The following is a 22,763-nucleotide window of genomic DNA, read 5'->3' as shown; positions in this document are numbered from 1 at the left end:
AGAGAGTTGAAAACAGCAGGTCTGGGACAGGTAGGACGTCCGGTGAACAGGTCAGGGTTCCATAGCCGCAGGCAGAACAGTTGAAACTGGAGCAGCAGCACGGCCAGGTGGACTGGGGACAGCAGGAGTCATCAGGCCAGGTAGTCCTGAGGCATGGTCCTAGGGCCAGGTGGACTGGGGACAGCAAGGAGTCATCAGGCCAGGTAGTCCTGAGGCATGGTCCTAGGGCCAGGTGGACTGCGGACAGCAAGGAGTCATCAGGCCAGGTAGTCCTGAGGCATGATCCTAGGGCCAGGTGGACTGCGGACAGCAAGGAGTCATCAGGCCAGGTAGTCCTGAGGCATGGTCCTAGGGCCAGGTGGACTGGGGACAGCAAGGAGTCATCAGGCCAGGTAGTCCTGAGGCATGATCTTAGGGCCAGGTGGACTGGGGACAGCAAGGAGTCATCAGGCCAGGTAGTCCTGAGGCATGCTCCTAGGGCCAGGTGGACTGGGGACAGCAAGGAGTCATCAGGCCAGGTAGTCCTGAGGCATGGTCCTAGGGCTAGGTGGACTGGGGACAGCAAGGAGTCATCAGGCCAGGTAGTCCTGAGGCATGATCCTAGGGCCAGGTGGACTGGGGACAGCAAGGAGTCATCAGGCCAGGTAGTCCTGAGGCATGGTCCTAGGGCCAGGTGGACTGGGGACAGCAAGGAGTCATCAGGTCAGGTAGTCCTGAGGCATGGTCCGAGGGCCAGGTGGACTGGGGACAGCAAGGAGTCATCAGGCCAGGTAGTCCTGAGGCATGATCCTAGGGCCAGGTGGACTGGGGACAGCAAGGAGTCATCAGGCCAGGTAGTCCTGAGGCATGATCCTAGGGCCAGGTGGACTGGGGACAGCAAGGAGTCATCAGGCCAGGTAGTCCTGAGGCATGATCCTAGGGCTCAGGTCCTCCGAGAGAGAGAGAGAAAATACTTAAATCCACACAGGACACCGGATAAGACCGGAGAAGTACTCCAGATATAATAAACTGACCCTAGCCCCCCGACACAAACTACTGCAGCATAAATACTGGAGGCTGAGACAGGAGGGATCGGGAGACACAGTGGCCCGTCAGACGATACACCCGGACAGGGCCAAACGGACAGGATATAACCCCACCCACTTTACCAAAGCACAGCCCCCACACCACTAGAGGGATATCTTCAACCACCAACTTACCATCCTGAGACAAGGCCGAGTATAGCTCACAAAGATCTCCGCCACGGCACAACCCGGGGGTGGGGGTGGCGCCAACCCTATCCCCTTTCTCTACGAAGTTCTGTGGCGTCTTCTCTAATTTCACACGACAGTGTTTCTGACTACATTATCGAGACTGATAGAGAGGAATGTTATTTAAAATAAGGGTTTACATGAAGAACATCTGACCTCCCTTCAGCAAAATATCTTTCACCTAAACTCTCCCCGAACACAAGAAATAAACAAGTGAACCTCCCCCTATACCCAAAATAATCATCTAAACATATAAAGAGGATAACATCCTTACCGTTTTGCCGTCACTTCTTGGACAGACGAGAGTCTTCTGATATGTCCCTTTATAATCTGTTCTTCATCCTGTCAGCATTAGATGGCAACTCAGGAGTTTGAGATTGCTCCACACGACTGCGGGCCTGAAGGTTGTGGGTTCACAGACCACCGTGGACAATAGTAGTGGTGGAAAGATATTTTCTATAGTAAAAGCATTGCATTAATTTATCACCGTATTTGCAGGTCAGAGGGGTAAAAAAAATGAGTTTTATAAACATTTCATGTCATTTTCCATATTAACAGATTTTTTTTTTTTTAAATGACTGAAATTACAAGGTAAGAAAGATAAGATGGTCATATTTCTCCAATGCTAAAGCAGTATGTGGTGTTTACAACTTAACTGTCCCTGTTTGCAAATAATTACATCTTCAACGTCATTAGGCATCTCAGTATGTTTTCTACTTCCAAAAGTTAGGCCTCCCTTTCCACCCCAGGCGGTAGGCCTCCCTTTCCACCCCAGGCGGTAGACGTCCCTTTCCACCCCAGGCGGTAGGCCTCCCTTTCCACCCCAGGCGGTAGGCCTCCCTTTCCACCCCAGGCGGTAGACGTCCCTTTCCACCCCAGGCGGTAGGCCTCCCTTTCCACCCCAGGCGGTAGACGTCCCTTTCCACCCCAGGCGGTAGACGTCCCTTTCCACCCCAGGCGGTAGGCCTCCCTTTCCACCCCAGGCGGTAGGCCTCCCTTTCCACCCCAGGCGGTAGACGTCCCTTTCCACCCCAGGCGGTAGACGTCCCTTTCCACCCCAGGCGGTAGACGTCCCTTTCCACCCCAGGCGGTAGGCCTCCCTTTCCACCCCAGGCGGTAGGCCTCCCTTTCCACCCCAGGCGGTAGGCCTCCCTTTCCACCCCAGGCGGTAGGCCTCCCTTTCCACCCCAGGCGGTAGGCCTCCCTTTCCACCCCAGGCGGTAGGCCTTCCTTTCCACCCCAGGCGGTGGACGTCCCTTTCCACTCTAGACAGGGAATGTCTCCACCCCCTCCAGGTGTTGCTTGTTTTCCCCAGTGTATTTATCCCTGTGTTTCCTGTCTCTCTGGGCCAGTGTATTTATCCCTGTGTTTCCTGTCTCTCTGTACCAGTTCATCTTGTATAGTCAAGTCAACCAGCGTGTTTTTCCCGTTCTCCTTTTGCGATTCTCTTTTTGATAGTCTTCCCGGTTTTGACCCCTGCCTGACTCTGGACTACTTTCCCGCTTGCCTGAGCATCCTGCCTGATCGTCCTGCATGCCCTGACCTTGATTCTGCATACCCTTCGGTACCTTTGTCACGCCCTAACCATAGTTTCCTTTGTATGTTTCTATGTTTTGTTAGGTCAGGGTGTGATCTGAGTGGGCATTCTATGTTGGATGTCTAGTTTGTCTGTTTCTGTGTTTGGGCCTGATATGGTTCTCAATCAGAGGCAGGTGTTAGTCATTGTCTCTGATTGGGAACCATATTTAGGTAGCCTGTTTTGTGTTGGGTTTTGTGGGTGGTTGTTTCCTGTCTTTGTGTTTGTTGCACCAGATAGGGCTGTTTCGGTTTTTCTACGTTCATTGTTTTGTATTATGTTCATGTTGAGTTTTCTTATTAAAAAACATGAACTATAACCACGCTGCATTTTGGTCCTCCTCTCCTTCCCAGGAGGAAAGCTGTTACAACCTTTTGGACTCTGAACTGGTTTTGACCCTTTTGCCTGTCCATGACCATTCTCTTGCCTTCTCCTATTGGATGAATACATATTGTAAGACTCCTATTGGATGAATACATATTGTAAGACTCCTATTGGATGAATACATATTGTAAGACTCCTATTGGATGAATACATATTGTAAGAGTCCAGCCATCTGCCTCCTGTGTGTGCATTTGGGTGTCCCCTTGTGTCATGATAGAAACAGTGATGTGCATTGGAGTCGCATCTTTCCCAGGTATTTTACAGCTTGTTTCTGGCATAAAGCATTTATAGATCATTTTATATAATCAGATCTGTTTTATTTTCTTCAAAATCTTAACCTAACAATGGCCTGTGCTTTTTGTCTTTAATTAAGGTACTGTAGGTCTATAACATACCCCTCAATTCCAGTCCTGATCTTTAACATAACAGTGTCGAACTGAAAACATGTTTTTAGAAATATTTGCAAATGTATTGAAAATGAAAAAAAACAACAGATATCTAATTTACATAAGTATTCACACCCCTGAGAGTTAACCAGAAAGACTCACATCTGTAATCACTGTCAAAGGAGATTCTAACATGTTTTAAGTCTCTAAGAGCTTTGCTCACCTGGATTGTACAATATTTGCACATTTCATCTTTAAAAAAATGTCATGCTCTTTCAAATTGGTTGTTGATAATTGCTAGGCAACCATTTTCCAGTCTTGCCATAGATTTTCAAGCAGATTTAAGTCTAAACTGTAACTTGGCCACTCAGAAACATACTGTCTTCTTGGTAACCAAATCTAGTGTCGATTTTCTCTAGCATTTTGCCTGTACTTAGTTCTATTCTGTTTCTTATTTATCCTGAAAAGCTCCCCAGTTCTTAACAATTACAAGCATACCCATAACATGATGTAACCACCACTATGCTTGAAAATATGGAGATTGGTACTCAGTAATGTGTTTTGGATTTTCCCCAAACATAACACTTTGTATTCAGGATCAAAAGCCAATTGCTTTGCTACATTTTCTGCAGCTCTAACTGTTTTAAAGTCACCATTGGCTTCATGGTGAAATCCCTGAGAGGTTTCCTTCCTCTCTGGCAACTGAGTTAGGAAGGACGCCTGTATCTTTGTAGTGACTGGGTGTATTGATACACCATCCAAAGTGTAATTAATAACTTCACCATGCTCAAAGGGATATTCAATGTCTGCTTTTTTAATTTTAATCAATAGGTGCCCTTCTTTGCGAGGCATTGGAAAATCTCCCTGTTCTTTGTGGTTGAATCTGTGTTTGAAATGCACTGCTCGACTGTGGGACCTTACAGATAATTGTTTGTGTGGGGTACAGAGATGAAGTAGTCATTAACAATCCTGTTAAACACTTATTATTGCACACAGAGTGAGTTCATGTGACTTATTATGTGACTTGTTAAGCACATTGTTACTCCTGAACTTATTTAGGACTCCTGAACTTATTTAGGACTCCTGAACTTATTTAGGATTGCCATAACAAAGGAGTTGAATACTTACTGATTTGTAAAAAACATAATTCCACTTAGACATTATGGGTTATTGTTTGAAAAAGTCAAGAGGTGTGAATACTTCCTGAATGCACTGTATACCGTAGCAGCCAATAGCATAATTTTGTCCGTCAAAAAATTATTTATTTCTTAAATAGGAAGAAATAGGCTCCAACGCAAAGCCCTCTCGTTGTTAGTAAAGTCTAAATATACAAAAATATAAACGCAACATTAACATGTTTCATGAAATTAAATTAAAGATCCCAGAACTGTTCCATACGCACAAAAAGCTTTAAAAAATATATTTTTATTTTTATTTTGTGCGCATATTTGTTTACATCCCTGTCAGTGAGCATCTCAGGAAGCTGATTAAACAGCATGATCATTACACACCTTGTTCTGGGGACAATCTAAGGCCACTCTAAAATGTGCAATTTTGTCCCACAACAACACAATGCCACAGAGGTATCAAGTTTCAAGGCAGTGGGCAATTGACATGCTGAGTGCAGGAATGTCCACCAGAGCTGTTGAATTGACATGCTGACTGCAGGAATGTCCACCAGAGCTGTTGAATTGACATGCTGACTGCAGGAATGTCCACCAGAGCTGTTGAATTGACATGCTGACTGCAGGAATGTCCACCAGAGCTGTTGACTTGACATGCTGACTGCAGGAATGTCCACCAGAGGTGTTGAACTGACATGCTGACTGCAGGAATGTCCACCAGAGCTGTTGACTTGACATGCTGACTGCAGGAATGTCCACCAGAGCTGTTGAATTGACATGCTGACTGCAGGAATGTCCACCAGAGCTGTTGAACTGACATGCTGACTGCAGGAATGTCCACCAGAGCTGTTGAACTGACATGCTGACTGCAGGAATGTCCACCAGAGCTGTTGAACTGACATGCTGACTGCAGGAATGTCCACCAGAGCTGTTGAATTGACATGCTGACTGCAGGAATGTCCACCAGAGCTGTTGAACTGACATGCTGACTGCAGGAATGTCCACCAGAGCTGTTGAACTGACATGCTGACTGCAGGAATGTCCACCAGAGCTGTTGAATTGACATGCTGACTGCAGGAATGTCCACCAGAGCTGTTGAACTGACATGCTGACTGCAGGAATGTCCACCAGAGCTGTTGAACTGACATGCTGACTGCAGGAATGTCCACCAGAGCTGTTGAATTGACATGCTGACTGCAGGAATGTCCACCAGAGCTGTTGAATTGACATGCTGACTGCAGGAATGTCCACCAGAGCTGTTGAATTGACATGCTGACTGCAGGAATGTCCACCAGAGCTGTTGAATTGACATGCTGACTGCAGGAATGTCCACCAGAGCTGTTGAACTGACATGCTGACTGCAGGAATGTCCACCAGAGCTGTTGAATTGACATGCTGACTGCAGGAATGTCCACCAGAGCTGTTGAACTGACATGCTGACTGCAGGAATGTCCACCAGAGCTGTTGAATTGACATGCTGACTGCAGGAATGTCCACCAGAGCTGTTGAACTGACATGCTGACTGCAGGAATGTCCACCAGAGCTGTTGAACTGACATGCTGACTGCAGGAATGTCCACCAGAGCTGTTGAACTGACATGCTGACTGCAGGAATGTCCACCAGAGCTGTTGAATTGACATGCTGACTGCAGGAATGTCCACCAGAGCTGTTGAACTGACATGCTGACTGCAGGAATGTCCACCAGAGCTGTTGAATTGACATGCTGACTGCAGGAATGTCCACCAGAGCTGTTGAACTGACATGCTGACTGCAGGAATGTCCACCAGAGCTGTTGAACTGACATGCTGACTGCAGGAATGTCCACCAGAGCTGTTGAACTGACATGCTGACTGCAGGAATGTCCACCAGAGCTGTTGAATTGACATGCTGACTGCAGGAATGTCCACCAGAGCTGTTGAATTGACATGCTGACTGCAGGAATGTCCACCAGAGCTGTTGAACTGACATGCTGACTGCAGGAATGTCCACCAGAGCTGTTGAACTGACATGCTGACTGCAGGAATGTCCACCAGAGCTGTTGAACTGACATGCTGACTGCAGGAATGTCCACCAGAGCTGTTGAACTGACATGCTGACTGCAGGAATGTCCACCAGAGCTGTTGAACTGACATGCTGACTGCAGGAATGTCCACCAGAGCTGTTGAACTGACATGCTGACTGCAGGAATGTCCACCAGAGCTGTTGAACTGACATGCTGACTGCAGGAATGTCCACCAGAGCTGTTGAATTAACATGCTGACTGCAGGAATGTCCACCAGAGCTGTTGACTTGACATGCTGACTGCAGGAATGTCCACCAGAATTTTAATTTCTCTACCATAAGCTGTTTTATTGAATTTAGCAGTACGTCCAACTGGCCTCACAACCACAGACCACGTGGGACCACGCCAGCCCAGGACCTCCACATCCAGCTTCTTCACCTCAGACCACGTGGGACCACGCTAGCCCAGGACCTCCATCTGGCTTCTTCACCTCAGACCACGTGGGACCACGCCAGCCCAGGACCTCCACATCCAGCTTCTTCACCTCAGACCACGCTAGCCCAGGACCTCCATCTGGCTTCTTCACCTCAGACCACGTGGGACCACGCCAGCCCAGGACCTCCACATCCGGCTTCTTCACCTCAGACCACGTGGGGCCAGCCCAGGACCTCCACATCCGGCTTCTTCACCTCAGACCACGTGGGGCCAGCCCAGGACCTCCACATCCGGCTTCTTCACCTTTGGGATCTGTGAAACAGCCACACGGACAGCTGATGAAACTGTGGGTTGACATCCGGTCCCTCTTCTCATCTTCGCACTCTCCTTCTCAAACTAAACAGAACACAGGCTATATGCTATGCACGCAAGAGATTGCATATTTTTGGGGGGACTTGTAATGAGTTTCGTCTTCATACGAAGGAGAGTCGGACCAAAATGCAGCGTGTGGTTTACGATCCATGTTTATTAATAATACGAAACACGAATCTCCAATACAATACTACAAAACGTAACGAAACCCTAACAGCCTATATAGTGTGAACACAGGGACACATAGGACAGGAACAATCACCCACAAACACACAGTGAAACCCAGGCTACCTAAATATGGTTCCCAATCAGAGACAATGACGAACACCTGCCTCTGACTGAGAACCATATCAGGCTGAACATAGAAATAGACAAACAAGACATGAAACATAGAATACCCACTCAGATCACACCCTGACCAATCAAAACATAGAAAATACAAAGTAAACTATGGTCAGGGCGTGACAGGACTAGACCTAATCAAATGTATTTTCTGAATAATTCTTTGGCTCTCCTCCTGAACTGCCGCTATGGCCTTTTCACAGCACAGAATTAGTTAGGCAGCACACATGAAACACGGTTTGATCAGCAAGAGCGATGCTCAGGGTGGGAATATCCATTGCAGTGTGTAATGCAGACTAGTTTAATTTACACCATCCCAGCAGCTATCTTATAAATATAACTAACTATGCTCTGTGCTTCTCCCAGCATGCACTTCATAGCCTATATCCTATATGTCAGGTGTGGGCAATTCCAGCCCTTGAGGGCCTGATTGGTGTCACAGTATTGCACCCAGCTCGCACACCTGACTCCAATAATCACCTGATCTTCAGTTTGGAATGTAATTTGATTCATCAGCTGTGTTTGCTGGGAGAGAAAGTGTGTCAGCCATCAGGCCCTGGAGGACTGGAGTTGCCCACCCATAGCCTATAGCCTATGGATCATTTGATCGAGACCACACTAAATAGCCTATTGATATTGCACGCCCAGCAGAGACACAGGAACGAAACATTAGGAACACCTGCTATTTCCATGACCTAGTCCTAGACAGACCAGATGAATCCAGGTGAAAGCTATGATCCCTTATTGATGTCACCTGTTAAATCCACTTCAATCAGTGTAGATGAAGGGGAGGAGACGGGTTAAAGAATACTTTTTAAGCCTTGAGATAATTGAGACATGGATTGTGTATCTGCCATTCGGAGGGTGAGTGGGCAAGACAAAAGATTGAAGTGCCTTTGAACAGGGGTTTGGTAGTAGATGCCAGGTGGACTGGTTTGTGTCAAGAACTGCAACGCTGCTGGGTTTTTCACACTTAACAGTTTCCCGTGTGTATAAAGAATGGTCCACCACCCAAAGGACATCCAGCCAACTTGACACAAATGTGTGAATCATTGGAGTCAACATGGACCAGCATCCCTGTGGAACGCTTTCAACACCTTGTAGAGTCCAACGGCCGACGAATTGAGGCTGTTCTGAGGGCAAAAGGAGGTGCAACTCAATATTAGAGAGGTGTTATTTAATGTTTTGTACACTCTGCATATAGCCAAATAAGACACTAATTCTAAAACTGAGAAATATTGACATTTCATCAATTACAAATTTCATCAATTATAAATGACATGACCCTCCTCTGGACTAGGTTAATAACATAAATACTAAACCTTAACCTTGACTGAAATTGAAAAAGCATGACCCTCCTCTGGACTAGGTTAATAACATAAATACTCAACCTTACCCGTGACTGGGAATCTCGTCCAGGTTCCCATTCTGTCCATTTTGATCCATCCCTTGTTATGAAACACTAGAGAAACATTTTAGAGCAGCTGTTCTTGTATATGACTCAGGATGTGAACTCTAGGATTCATAAGATATCACAGTGTGACACCAAAGCTCTTCCTCTATCCGGTGTTTTTTTATTTTTATACAAACCAGGAGTCTCTCCTGTACACGTAGAATTAACATCGGTCTAGGTATCTAGAATATAGATTCATAGAATCCAGTCCATGAGAATGAATAGAATCGTAGAATCTAGTCCATGAGAATGAGTAGAATCTAGTCCATGAGAATGAATAGAATCGTAGAATCTAGTCCATGAGAATGAATATATTCTATTCCTATGTGTTCTCTCCTCCCACTAGGATCCCCTCGGCAGGAAGAGTATGACAGCACCACCAGGAGAAGGCAGCCTTAGTCCAGCCGAGACAGTATTGATTGCATGGCAGTTTCTTCTCACAGCCTCATAACCAGCCTCTAATGCCTCTGTTTAACCTGCCTGACCAGTCTAACCTGGTTTAGCTTGTCTAACCTGGTTTAGCTTGTCTAACCTGGTTTAGCCTGCCGGACCTGTCTAACCTGGTTTAACCTGTCTGACCTGCCTGACCAGTCTAACCTGGTTTAGCCTGTCTAACCTGGTTTAGCCTGCCTGACCTGTCTAACCTGGTTTAGTCTGCCTGACCTGTCTAACCTGGTTTAACCTGTCTGACCTGCCTAACCTGGTTTAGCTTGTCTAACCTGGTTTAGCCTGCCTAACCTGTCTAACTTGGTTTAGCCTGCCTGACCTGTCTAACCTGGTTTAACCTGTCTGACCTGCCTGACCTGGTTTAGCGTGCCTGTGGAAACTCCAGGTGTAGCAGAGCCCAATGGGATGAGATGGGGAGCATCTATCTCTCTTCCTGTCTAAAGACTTTCATTGGCTTCATAACAGCAGGTAACTGCCTCAAAGCCATATAGGCTCTCGCTATCTCTGGTCATCCTCTCACTAGTCCCATGAGCAGTAACCCTACGGAAGACAACCCAGGTAATGCTGCCAGCCAGGACACACCCAGGTAATGCTGCCAGCCAGGACACCCACAGGTAATGCTGCCAATCAGGACACCCCCAGGTAATGCTGCCAGCCAGGACACCCCCAGGTAATGCTGCCAGCCAGGACACCCCCGGGTAATGCTGCCAGCCAGGACACCCCCGGGTAATGCTGCCAGCCAGGACACCCCCGGGTAATGCTGCCAGCCAGGACACCCCCAGGTAATGCTGCCAGCCAGGACACCCCCAGGTAATGCTGCCAGCCAGGACACCCCCAGGTAATGCTGCCAGTCAGGACAGACAATTAGTCGATGTTCTGGTTGGTGTGGTGAGGGTGGTAGACCCTTTGTCATGACCATTTGTCATGATGATATTTTATCAAGGAGATATTGGATATTATTATTATTTTAAATTTTTTATATTTGGTCGTTTTACACAGAAGAAGCAGTAGCCTAAATTCAGAACCAGGTTCGCTGTGTGTGGAAAAAGGGGGTGGAGAGGAGGGACCATGGGGCCATCACGGACCTCCCTCCCGTCCGTTACCATGACAACAGCCATGGATGGGGGAGCCACATGTGGAGGGAGGAGAGGAGATCAGTACAGGTGTTGATGTGGTTTCCGCGTGGCTTTATTCAGCCTTGCTGTGATGACTGTAGGTTACTGGACATGGATAGCTGCGGTCAGAACACCTACGCAATCTCACCATAGTTTCCCATTGTATTCGGAAACCTTGCTTTTCGGGAATACGAAGTGTATAATTTAATTTTACGGTGGAAATAATTATCAACAACCAAACGGTACTATGGTGCATCACTCGGGATCCACACAGTCCTTCAAGCAGCAAAACGGTTAGTAGTTATGAGTGTGTTGGTTTCGTTTTGATTCAGTCGTGTTGCTTTTTAATGTGATGGTCGAAGTGGACTTTTTGTACCTTGTTTACTAGTTTGGGAATTCTGTTTTTTGTTTTTGGAATGACGAGCTGTCACGAGCGTGCACCTCTGCTTCATTCCCTCCGCGCGCTCGCTATGATAACAGGGATTCCTTGGAACGGGTGACACCGAGACGGTGCAGGCGGTTCTCTACAGTCTGAAATCATGTCAGGATATTTGTCCATTTGTTCTCATTTTACCATTGAAATGAATTGACTTTTGACAAACAATCACATTTCTATTGATGCAACATTATATTGATGAGCCAGGCTAAATAAGCCCAAATAATACCCTTTTTAAAAATTCTGCGTGCGTCCATATATCAGACACATTGATTGGTAGTTTCACACTTGTTTTCATAGCCTATCATCATTGGCAGTCCATTCCCTATGTAGAGCACTACCTGGGACTGGAGCACACTACCTGGGTCTAGACAGGTAGCCTATCGGTTACGAGCGTTTTGGGCAATAACCGAGCAGACTAGGTAGGGGGAAAAAAAACTGTCGATGTGCCCTTTGAGCAAGGCACTTAGCCCTAATTGTTCTTATGAATCTCTCTGGATAGGAGTGTCTGGTAAATAACTCAAATATTGATCCTCTCTGTGATAATTCAGAGCCAATACCTTGAGTGGTGCTCATAGTAAATCCACACACAGCATGTTATCATCCACAGGCTTCAAATGGCACCCTCTTCCCCCATAGAGCTCTGGTCAGGTGACACCCTCTTCCCCCATAGAGCTCTGGTCAGGTGACACCCTCTTCCCCCATAGAGCTCTGGTCAGGTGACACCCTCTTCCCCCATAGAGCTCTGGTCAGGTGACACCCTCTTCCCCCATAGAGCTCTGGTCAGGTGACACCCTCTTCCCCCATAGAGCTCTGGTCAGGTGACAGGCCTGTCAGTGTCCTATAGGCATTTAACATGTAACATTTGACCATATTTAAGAGAGGAGTCTGCCAAAATCAGTCTAGATTAAGCTTGTGCTATACAGACACAGCTCACAGCTCTCTCTCTCTTGGTTTTATAAGTCTCTATTGGTTTATAAGTCTCTCTATTGATCTGTTGGTTTATAAGTCTCTATTGGTTTATAAGTCTCTGTTGGTTTATAAGTCTCTGTTGGTTTATAAGTCTCTGTTGGTTTATAAGTCTCTCTATTGATCTGTTGGTTTATAAGTCTCTATTGGTTTATAAGTCTCTCTATTGATCTGTTGGTTTATAAGTCTCTATTGGTTTATAAGTCTCTCTATTGATCTGTTGGTTTATAAGTCTCTGTTGGTTTATAAGTCTCTGTTGGTTTATAAGTCTCTGTTGGTTTATAAGTCTCTGTTGGTTTATAAGTCTCTGTTGGTTTATAAGTCTCTATTGGTTTATAAGTCTCTATTGGTTTATAAGTCTCTGTTGGTTTATAAGTCTCTATTGGTTTATAAGTCTCTGTTGGTTTATAAGTCTCTGTTGGTTTATAAGTCTCTGTTGGTTTATAAGTCTCTGTTGGTTTATAAGTCTCTGTTGGTTTATAAGTCTCTGTTGGTTTATAAGTCTCTGTTGGTTTATAAGTCTCTGTTGGTTTATAAGTCTCTGTTGGTTTATAAGTCTCTGTTGGTTTATAAGTCTCTGTTGGTTTATAAGTCTCTGTTGGTTTATAAGTCTCTATTGGTTTATAAGTCTCTCTATTGATCTGTTGGTTTATAAGTCTCTGTTGGTTTATAAGTCTCTGTTGGTTTATAAGTCTCTGTTGGTTTATAAGTCTCTGTTGGTTTATAAGTCTCTGTTGGTTTATAAGTCTCTGTTGGTTTATAAGTCTCTGTTGGTTTATAAGTCTCTATTGATCTATAAGTCTCTGTTGGTTTATAAGTCTCTGTTGGTTTATAAGTCTCTATTGGTTTATAAGTCTCTGTTGGTTTATAAGTCTCTGTTGGTTTATAAGTCTCTATTGGTTTATAAGTCTCTGTTGGTTTATAAGTCTCTGTTGGTTTATAAGTCTCTATTGGTTTATAAGTCTCTGTTGGTTTATAAGTCTCTGTTGGTTTATAAGTCTCTGTTGGTTTATAAGTCTCTATTGGTTTATAAGTCTCTATTGGTTTATAAGTCTCTGTTGGTTTATAAGTCTCTGTTGGTTTATAAGTCTCTATTGGTTTATAAGTCTCTGTTGGTTTATAAGTCTCTGTTGGTTTATAAGTCTCTGTTGGTTTATAAGTCTCTGTTGGTTTATAAGTCTCTATTGGTTTATAAGTCTCTATTGGTTTATAAGTCTCTGTTGGTTTATAAGTCTCTGTTGGTTTATAAGTCTCTGTTGGTTTATAAGTCTCTATTGGTTTATAAGTCTCTGTTGGTTTATAAGTCTCTGTTGGTTTATAAGTCTCTCTATTGATCTATAAGTCTCTGTTGGTTTATAAGTCTCTGTTGGTTTATAAGTCTCTCTATTGATCTGTTGGTTTATAAGTCTCTCTATTGATCTATAAGTCTCTGTATTGATCTATAAGTCTCTATTGATCACTAGGCTACCTGCCACCCCTCCACTCTAACCACTAGGCTACCTGCCGCCCCACCACTCTAACCACTAGGCTACCTGCCGCCCCTCCACTCTAACCACTAGGCTACCTGCCCCCCCTCCACTCTAACCACTAGACTACCTGCCGCCCCTCCACTCTAACCACTAGGCTACCTGCCCCCCCTCCACTCTAACCACTAGGCTACCTTCCCCCCCCTCCACTCTAACCACTAGGACACCTGCCGCCCCGCTCACATTTTGTATAAACCTGTAGTAAACATAAATCACTGACTTCCATGTGCACAAACACACACTTAACAAAAATATAGAACGCAACAATTTCAAAAGATTTGACTGAGTTACAGTTAATTTAAGGAAATCAGTCAGTTGAAATGAATATTAGGCCCTAATGTGTTGGTCACAGATACATACATACATACATACATATATACATATATATATATATATATTTTTTTTTTTTAAGTAAGGGGATCAGAAACGCAGTCAGTATCACAGCGGGCCACCTGTGCTGTTATGTAACTACAACTAGACAGATGGTTGAGAGAGAGAGAGACATCAGATGGAGAGAAATACAGGTGGGTGAGAGAAACATCAGATGGAGAGATAGTGATGGGTGTAGTTGGTGTGGTCTGTATGTTTTATAATGAACAGATGGGTGTAGTTGGTGTGGTCTGTATGTCTTTACAATGAACAGATGGTTGTAGTTGGTGTGGTCTGTATGTCTTTACAATGAACAGATGGTTGTAGTTGGTGTGGTCTGTATGTCTTTACAATTAACAGATGGTTGTAGTTGGTGTGGTCTGTATGTCTTTACAATGAACAGATGGTTGTAGTTGGTGTGGTCTGTATGTCTTTACAATTAACAGATGGTTGTAGTTGGTGTGGTCTGTATGTCTTTACAATGAACAGATGGTTGTAGTTGGTGTGGTCTGTATGTCTTTACAATTAACAGATGGTTGTAGTTGGTGTGGTCTGTATGTCTTTACAATTAACAGATGGTTGTAGTTGGTGTGGTCTGTATGTCTTTACAATGAACAGATGGTTGTAGTTGGTGTGGTCTGTATGTCTTTACAATGAACAGATGGTTGTAGTTGGTGTGGTCTGTATGTCTTTACAATGAACAGATGGTTGTAGTTGGTGTGGTCTGTATGTCTTTACAATGAACAGATGGTTGTAGTTGGTGTGGTCTGTATGTCTTTACAATGAACAGATGGGTGTAGTCGGTCTAGTCTGCCGTCTGTATGTCTTTACAATGAACCGATGTACACAGTGTGCCTAGTGTTCTTTTAGCTTTACAATCTGTTACCGACCTGGTATTTACCTAGTAATTACATGACTCAGTGTTGTGTGATAATTAGCTCCAGTTTATTCTCAAGGAGTAGATCAGCTTCTATACTGCAGATAGTAGCTTCCATCAACTTAATTATCTGCATCATTTCCAATCCCCCTCTCCATATATATCTTTTAAATTACACTACATGGCCAGAAGTATATGCTTGTCGAACATCTCATTCCACAATGATGGGCATTAATATGGAGTTGGGCCTCCCCTTTGCTGCTATAACAGCCTCCATGCCAAGATTGTGCACATCTGCCATCAAGGCAAAGGTTGGCTACTTTGAAGAAAGTCAAATATAAAATATATTTTTGATTTGTTTAACACTTTTTATGGTTACTACATGATTCCATATGTGTTATATATATTTTTTGCTAATAAAAAAAAAAAACAAGAACTGAAATATCACATTTCCATAAGTATTCAGACCCTTTACTCAGTACTTTGTTGAAGCACCTTTGGCAGCGATTACAGCCTTGAGTCTTCTTGGGTATGACGCTACAAGCTTGGCACACCTGTATTTGGGGAGTTTCTCCCATTCTTCTCTGCAGATCCTCTCAAGTTCTGTCAGGTTGGATAGGGAGCATCGCTGCACAGCTATTTTCAGGTCCCTCCAGAGGTGTTCGATCGGGTTCAAGTCCGGCCTCTGGCTGGGCCACTCAAGGACATTCAGAGACTTGTCCCGAAGCCACTCCTGGGCTGTCTTGGTTGTGTGCTTACGATCGTTGTCCTGTTGGAAGGTGAATCTTCTGCCCAGTCTGAGGTCCTGAGCGCTCTGGAGCAGGTTTTCATCAAGGATCTTTCTGTACTTTACTCTGTTCATCTTTGCCTCGATCTTGACAAGTCTCCCAGTCTCTGTTGCTGAAAAACATCCCTTCAGCATGATGCTGCCACCACCATGCTTCCTCGTAGGGACGTTGCCAGGTTTCCTCCAGACGTAACATATAATGTTGGTTTCATCAGAACAGAGAATCTTGTTTCTCGTGGCCTAAGAGTCTTTAGGTGCCTTTTGGCCAAGTCAAAGCGGGCTGTCATGTGCCTTTTACTGAAGAGTGGCTTCCGTCTGGCCACTCTACCATAAAGGCCTGTTTGGTGGAGTGCTGCAGAGATGGTTGTCCTTCTGGAAGGTTCTCCCATCTCACACAGGGGAACTCTAGAGCTCTGTCAGAGTGACCATCGGGTCTTGGTCAGCTCCCTGACCAAGGCCCTTCTCCCCTAATTGCTCAGTTTGGCCTGGTGGTCAGCTCTAGGAAGTCTTGGTGGTTCTAAACTTCTGCCATTTAATAATGATGGAGGCCACTGTGTTCTTGGGGACCTTCAATGCTGCAGAAATGTTTTGGTACCCTTCCCCAGATCTGTGCCTCGACACAATCCTGTCTCGGAGCTCTACGGACAATACCTTCAACCTCATGGCTTGGTTTCTGCTTTGACATGCACTGTCAACTGTGGGACCTTATATAGACAGGTGTGTGCCTTTCCAAATCATGTCCAATCAATTGAATTTACCACAGGTGAACTGCAATCAAGTTGTAGACACATCTCAAGGATGATCAATGGAAACAGGATGCACCTGAGCTCAATTTCGAGTCTCATAGGGTTTGAATACTTATTTTAATAAGGTATTTTTGTTTTGAATTTGTAATAAAACTTATGTAAATACCATATTTCTGTTTATTTTAATTTTTTTATACATTTGCTAGCATTTCTAAAAACCTTTTCGCTTTGTCATAATGGTTGTCACGGATCCCTCCGGAACCTTCCTGACACACACCTGTCCCCAAATTTCTCACGGATTAGTACTTGTATAAGTGCGCCCTTTGGTTTCCATTGGGCTGGCCGTTATTGTTACAATGTCCGTTGGTGCGCGTGAGTACCTGTGCTTTGGGCTTTCGTGCCCTTGCAGATGATTACGGGTCTCGTCCCGGGTGTTAATCAATCTTGTGTTATTTATTCGAGGTACTCCTTGGTCTTTTGTTTTGTGTTTTGTATAGAGTTTGTTTGTTCTTCGTCCATTACACGACACCCCGTAATTTGGTTACAAAAAATATAAAAATATATATTACGCATTCCTGTTTCTGTCTCCCGACTCATTTATACCAACGTGACAATGAGGTATTGATTTAGCCAGTTTATCAATAGAAATGTACCAATCAAATAAATGTTTACCGTTATGTTGTTTAGTTCGATTGGTAAAAAAATAAAAAAAAATCTAATTGATTATATGGTTGTCTAATTGATTAATTCAATTAATTTCAAATGTAGTCATATTGAACTCATCAGATCTGTCTGGATCAAGTGCCATTCTGTGACTGGCTAATACACCGTGGTGTCGTTTTGTTATCGAGTATCATGATGGTATCGTGATACTAAACCTGGTGTATCCGTAACGAAGCCCAAATTCTGGTGTGATGAGACAACGCTAAAACAAACCCCTCCGCCTTTCTTTCTCCTTTCAGATTTACAACAAATGTGTGAAATGTCTTGGGGGGGCTTAGAGGCTTTGAGTGTTTTTTTTAAAGCTCTAATTCAAAGAAATGCAAATATATATTGAAGTTAAGCTTTAGTTTTAGTAGCTAGACATTTAGCTTATGTCACTAATGACGCCTGAACACCCCTCTGTGAACCTAACAGATGGAGTGAGTCCTAAATGGCACCCTAAGCACTAATCAGGGAATCAGGTGCCATTTTGGGACGTAGCCTGTGTTCTTTGATATGTTGCCAAGCAGAGAGAGAGAGAAACTGCATTGATTGCTTAGAAACCGCTTCTGCGGGGAGAAGCTCTGGGGCATCACCTCCGTCTGGGCTCTGAGCAATAATTGTAGGCAGCACTGCAGTTTTAGGGGGTTTGGCTGTGTGTGCATGTGTGGGTGCGTGCACTAGTAGATGCATGCTTTTGAGTTCAATATCATTACATTTTAAAATCTTTAGCCAACATTTTTCAGAAACAGCAAAGTGTATGCATAAATTAATCAATTATACAATGCTAATCTGGGTTTCATCTGCACACGAAAATGTATATATTTTTTGCAGAGTAGGTTGATAACGATTTTACCAACGTACAGTATGTTGTATTGGACATTTTCCTCTACAACCCCCCCCCTCTCTCCTCCTCTACACCCCCCCCCCCTCTCTCTCCTCCTCTCCCCACCCCTCTCTCCTCCTCTACATCCTCCCCCCCCTCTCTCCTCCTCTACATCCCCCCCCCCCTCTCTCCTCCTCTACACCCCCCCACCCCTCTCTCCTCCTCTACACCCCCCCCCTCTCTCCTCCTCTACATCCCCCCCTCTCTCTCCTCCTCTACATCCCCCCCCCCTCTCTCCTCCTCTACACCCCCCCTCTCTCCTCCTCTACACCCCCCCCTCTCTCTCCTCCTCTCCCCTCCTCTACACCCCCCCCCCCTCTCTCCTCCTCTACATCCCCCCCTCTCTCCTCCTCCTCTCCCCAACCCCCCCTCTCTCCTCCTCTACACCCCCCCCCCTCTCTCCTCCTCTACACCCCCCCCCCCTCTCTCTCCTCCTCTCCCCACCCCTCTCTCCTCCTCTACACCCCCCCCCCTCTCTCCTCCTCTACACCCCCCCCCTCTCTCCTCCTCTACACCCCCCCCTCTCTCTCCTCCTCTCCCCACCCCTCTCTCCTCCTCTACATCCCCCCCCTCTCTCCTCCTCTACATCCCCCCCTCTCTCCTCCTCCTCTCCCCACCCCCCCCTCTCTCCTCCTCTACACCCCCCCCTCTCTCCTCCTCTACACCCCCCCCCCTCTCTCTCCTCCTCTCCCCACCCCTCTCTCCTCCTCTACATCCCCCCCCTCTCTCCTCCTCTACATCCCCCCCCTCTCTCCTCCTCCTCTCCCCACCCCCCCCCTCTCTCCTCCTCTACACCCCCCACCCCTCTCTCCTCCTCTACACCCCCCACCCCTCTCTCCTCCTCTACACCCCCCACCCCTCTCTCCTCCTCTACACCCCCCACCCCTCTCTCCTCCTCTACACCCCCCCACCCTCTCTCCTCCTCTACACCCCCCCACCCCTCTCTCCTCCTCTACACCCCCCACCCCTCTCTCCTCCTCTACACCCCCCACCCCCCACCCCTCTCTCCTCCTCTACACCCCCCACCCCTCTCTCCTCCTCTACACCCCCCACCCCTCTCTCCTCCTCCTCTACACCCCCCACCCCTCTCTCCTCCTCTACACCCCCCACCCCTCTCTCCTCCTCCTCTACACCCCCCACCCCTCTCTCCTCCTCCTCTACACCCCCCACCCCTCTCTCCTCCTCTACACCCCCCCACCCCTCTCTCCTCCTCTACACCCCCCACCCCTCTCTCCTCCTCTACACCCCCCCACCCCTCTCTCCTCCTCTACACCCCCCACCCCTCTCTCCTCCTCTACACCCCCCACCCCTCTCTCCTCCTCTACACCCCCCACCCCTCTCTCCTCCTCCTCTACACCCCCCACCCCCCACCCCTCTCTCCTCCTCTACACCCCCCACCCCTCTCTCCTCCTCTACACCCCCCACCCCTCTCTCCTCCTCCTCTACACCCCCCACCCCTCTCTCCTCCTCCTCTACATCCCCCACCCCTCTCTCCTCCTCCTCTACACCCCCCACCCCTCTCTCCTCCTCTACACCCCCCACCCCTCTCTCCTCCTCTCCCCACCCCTCTCTCCTCCTCTACACCCCCCCCTCTCTCCTCCTCCTCTACATCCCCCACCCCTCTCTCCTCCTCTACACCCCCCCCCCTCTCTCCTCCTCTACACCCCCCCCTCTCTCCTCCTCCTCTACATCCCCCCCTCCCTCCTCCTCTACATCCCCCCCCCTCTCTCCTCCTCTACACCCCCCACCCCTCTCTCCTCCTCTACACCCCCCAACCCTCTCTCCTCCTCCTCTACATCCCCCACCCCTCTCTCCTCCTCTACACCCCCCCCCCCCCTCTCTCCTCCTCTACACCCCCCCCTCTCTCCTCCTCCTCTACATCCCCCCCTCTCTCCTCCTCTACACCCCCCACCCCTCTCTCCTCCTCTACACCCCCCACCCCTCTCTCCTCCTCTACACCCCCCACCCCTCTCTCCTCCTCCTCTACACCCCCCACCCCTCTCTCCTCCTCTACACCCCCCACCCCTCTCTCCTCCTCCTCTACATCCCCCACCCCTCTCTCCTCCTCTCCCCACCCCTCTCTCCTCCTCTACACCCCCCCTCTCTCCTCCTCCTCTACATCCCCCACCCCTCTCTCCTCCTCTACACCCCCCCCCTCTCTCCTCCTCTACACCCCCCCCTCTCTCCTCCTCCTCTACATCCCCCCCCTCTCTCCTCCTCTACACCCCCCCCCCCTCTCCTCCTCCTCTACATCCCCCCCTCTCTCCTCCTCCTCTACACCCCCCCCTCTCTCTCCTCCTCTCCCCACCCCTCTCTCTCCTCCTCTACACCCCCCCTCTCTCCTCCTCTACACCCCCCCCCCTCTCTCCTCCTCCTCTACTTCCCCACCCTCTCTCCTCCTCTACACCACCCCTCTCTCTCCTCGTCTACACCCCCCCCTCTCTCCTCCTCTACACCACCCCTCTCGCTCCTCCTCTACATCCCCCCCCTCTCTCCTCCTCTACACCCCCCCCTCTCCTCCTCCTCTACATCCCCCCCTCTCTCCTCCTCCTCTACATCCCCCCCCTCTCTCTCCTCCTCTCCCCACCCCTCTCTCTCCTCCTCTACATCCCCCCCTCTCTCCTCCTCCTCTACATCCCCCCCCTCTCTCTCCTCCTCTCCCCACCCCTCTCTCTCCTCCTCTACACCCCCCCCTCTCTCCTCCTCCTCTACATCCCCCACCCCTCTCTCCTCCTCTACACCCCCCCCCTCTCTCCTCCTCTACACCCCCCCCTCTCTCCTCCTCCTCTACATCCCCCCCCTCTCTCCTCCTCTACACCCCCCCCTCTCTCCTCCTCTACATCCCCCCCCTCTCTCCTCCTCCTCTACATCCCCACCCCTCTCCTCCTCCTCTACATCCCCCCTCTCTCCTCCTCCTCTACACCCCCCCTCTCTCCTCCTCCTCTACACCCCCCCCTCTCTCCTCCTCCTCTACACCCCCCCTCCCTCTCTCCTCCTCTACACCCCCCCCTCTCTCCTCCTCTCCCCACCCCTCTCTCTCCTCCTCCTCTACATCCCCCCTCTCTCCTCCTCCTCTACATCCCCCCCCTCTCTCCTCCTCCTCTACATCCCCACCCCTCTCCTCCTCCTCTACATCCCCCCTCTCTCCTCCTCCTCTACATCCCCACCCCTCTCCTCCTCCTCTACATCCCCCCTCTCTCCTCCTCCTCTACATCCCCCCTCTCTCCTCCTCCTCTACACCCCCCCTCTCTCCTCCTCCTCTACATCCCCCCCTCTCTCCTCCTCCTCTACATCCCCCCCCTCTCTCTCCTCTTCTCCCCACCCCTCTCTCTCCTCCTCCTCTACATCCCCCCTCTCTCCTCCTCCTCTACATCCCCCCCTCTCTCCTCCTCCTCTACATCCCCCCTCTCTCCTCCTCCTCTACATCCCCCCCTCTCTCCTCCTCCTCTACATCCCCCCCTCTCTCCTCCTCCTCTACACCCCCCCTCTCTCCTCCTCCTCTACATCCCCCCCCTCTCTCCTCCTCCTCTACATCCCCCCTCTCTCCTCCTCCTCTACATCCCCCTCTCTCCTCCTCCTCTACATCCCCCCCTCTCTCCTCCTCCTCTACATCCCCACCCCTCTCCTCCTCCTCTACATCCCCACCTCTCTCCTCCTCCTCTACACCCCCACCCCTCTCCTCCTCCTCTACACCCCCCCTCTCTCCTCCTCCTCTACACCCCCCCTCCCTCTCTCCTCCTCCTCTACACCCCCCCCCTCCTCTACATCCCCCCTCTCTCCTCCTCCTCTACATCCCCCCCTCTCTCCTCCTCCTCTACATCCCCCCCTCTCTCCTCCTCTCCCCACCCCTCTCTCTCCTCCTCTACATCCCCCCTCTCTCCTCCTCCTCTACATCCCCACCCCTCTCCTCCTCCTCTACATCCCCCCCTCTCCTCCTCCTCTACACCCCCCTCCCTCTCTCCTCCTCCTCTACATCCCCCCCTCTCTCTCCTCCTCTCCCCACCCCTCTCTCTCCTCCTCTACATCCCCCCCTCTCTCCTCCTCTACATCCCCCCCTCTCTCCTCCTCCTCTACATCCCCCCCTCTCTCCTCCTCCTCTACACCCCCCCCCCCTCTCTCCTCCTCTCCCCAACCCCCCATCCCTCCTCCAGGCATGCACACAAGCATCAGTGAGATCTTGAAGGAGAAGACGCTGAAGCCGTCGCGTCGCAGTCTGCCCTGCCTGGCTCAGAACCAGATACACCCACAGAGCCTCAGCCACGTTCTGTCCATGCCCTGCACCCCCGACGACAAGCCCCAGACACCGGTAGGGTTGGGAGTTGGCAGGGTATTTTATCACATTACTTAAGTCACTAGGTAAAAAAATAAACACTTCTCTGGAACCCTCAGTTTCACCATTTTGTTGTAGCCTTGAACTAGTTTCCCGGATTAATCTAATCAAGGCCTTGATTAGTTGACGAGTTTGAATCAGGTGTGCTTGAATAGATAACAAACTGTAATGACTGGGGGTCCCGCGAGCAGAGGTTTGAGATCCAATGGCACGATTCAATACATATTGTGATTCTATGTACGGTGCATT

General features: G+C 48.4%; 1 protein-coding gene across 1 annotated transcript in view; it reads left to right on the top strand.

The window, feature by feature from the left end:
* Window positions 1-22,763, top strand: part of ano3 (anoctamin 3) — a 120,966-nt gene that overhangs the window by 16,761 nt on the left and 81,442 nt on the right. The window contains exons 5-6 of the mRNA XM_036960958.1: window positions 9,671-11,179; window positions 22,336-22,490. Of these exons, the coding sequence (XP_036816853.1) occupies window positions 11,134-11,179; window positions 22,336-22,490 (201 nt within the window). The 5' untranslated portion in view covers window positions 9,671-11,133. The remainder of the gene's footprint in view (window positions 1-9,670; window positions 11,180-22,335; window positions 22,491-22,763) is intronic.

This window comes from Oncorhynchus mykiss, chromosome 2 (assembly GCF_013265735.2).
Source record: "Oncorhynchus mykiss isolate Arlee chromosome 2, USDA_OmykA_1.1, whole genome shotgun sequence".
Taxonomy (NCBI): Eukaryota; Metazoa; Chordata; class Actinopteri; order Salmoniformes; family Salmonidae; genus Oncorhynchus; species Oncorhynchus mykiss.
Note: the sequence above shows the minus strand (reverse complement) of the source record. Positions and strands in the feature narration are given on the sequence as shown.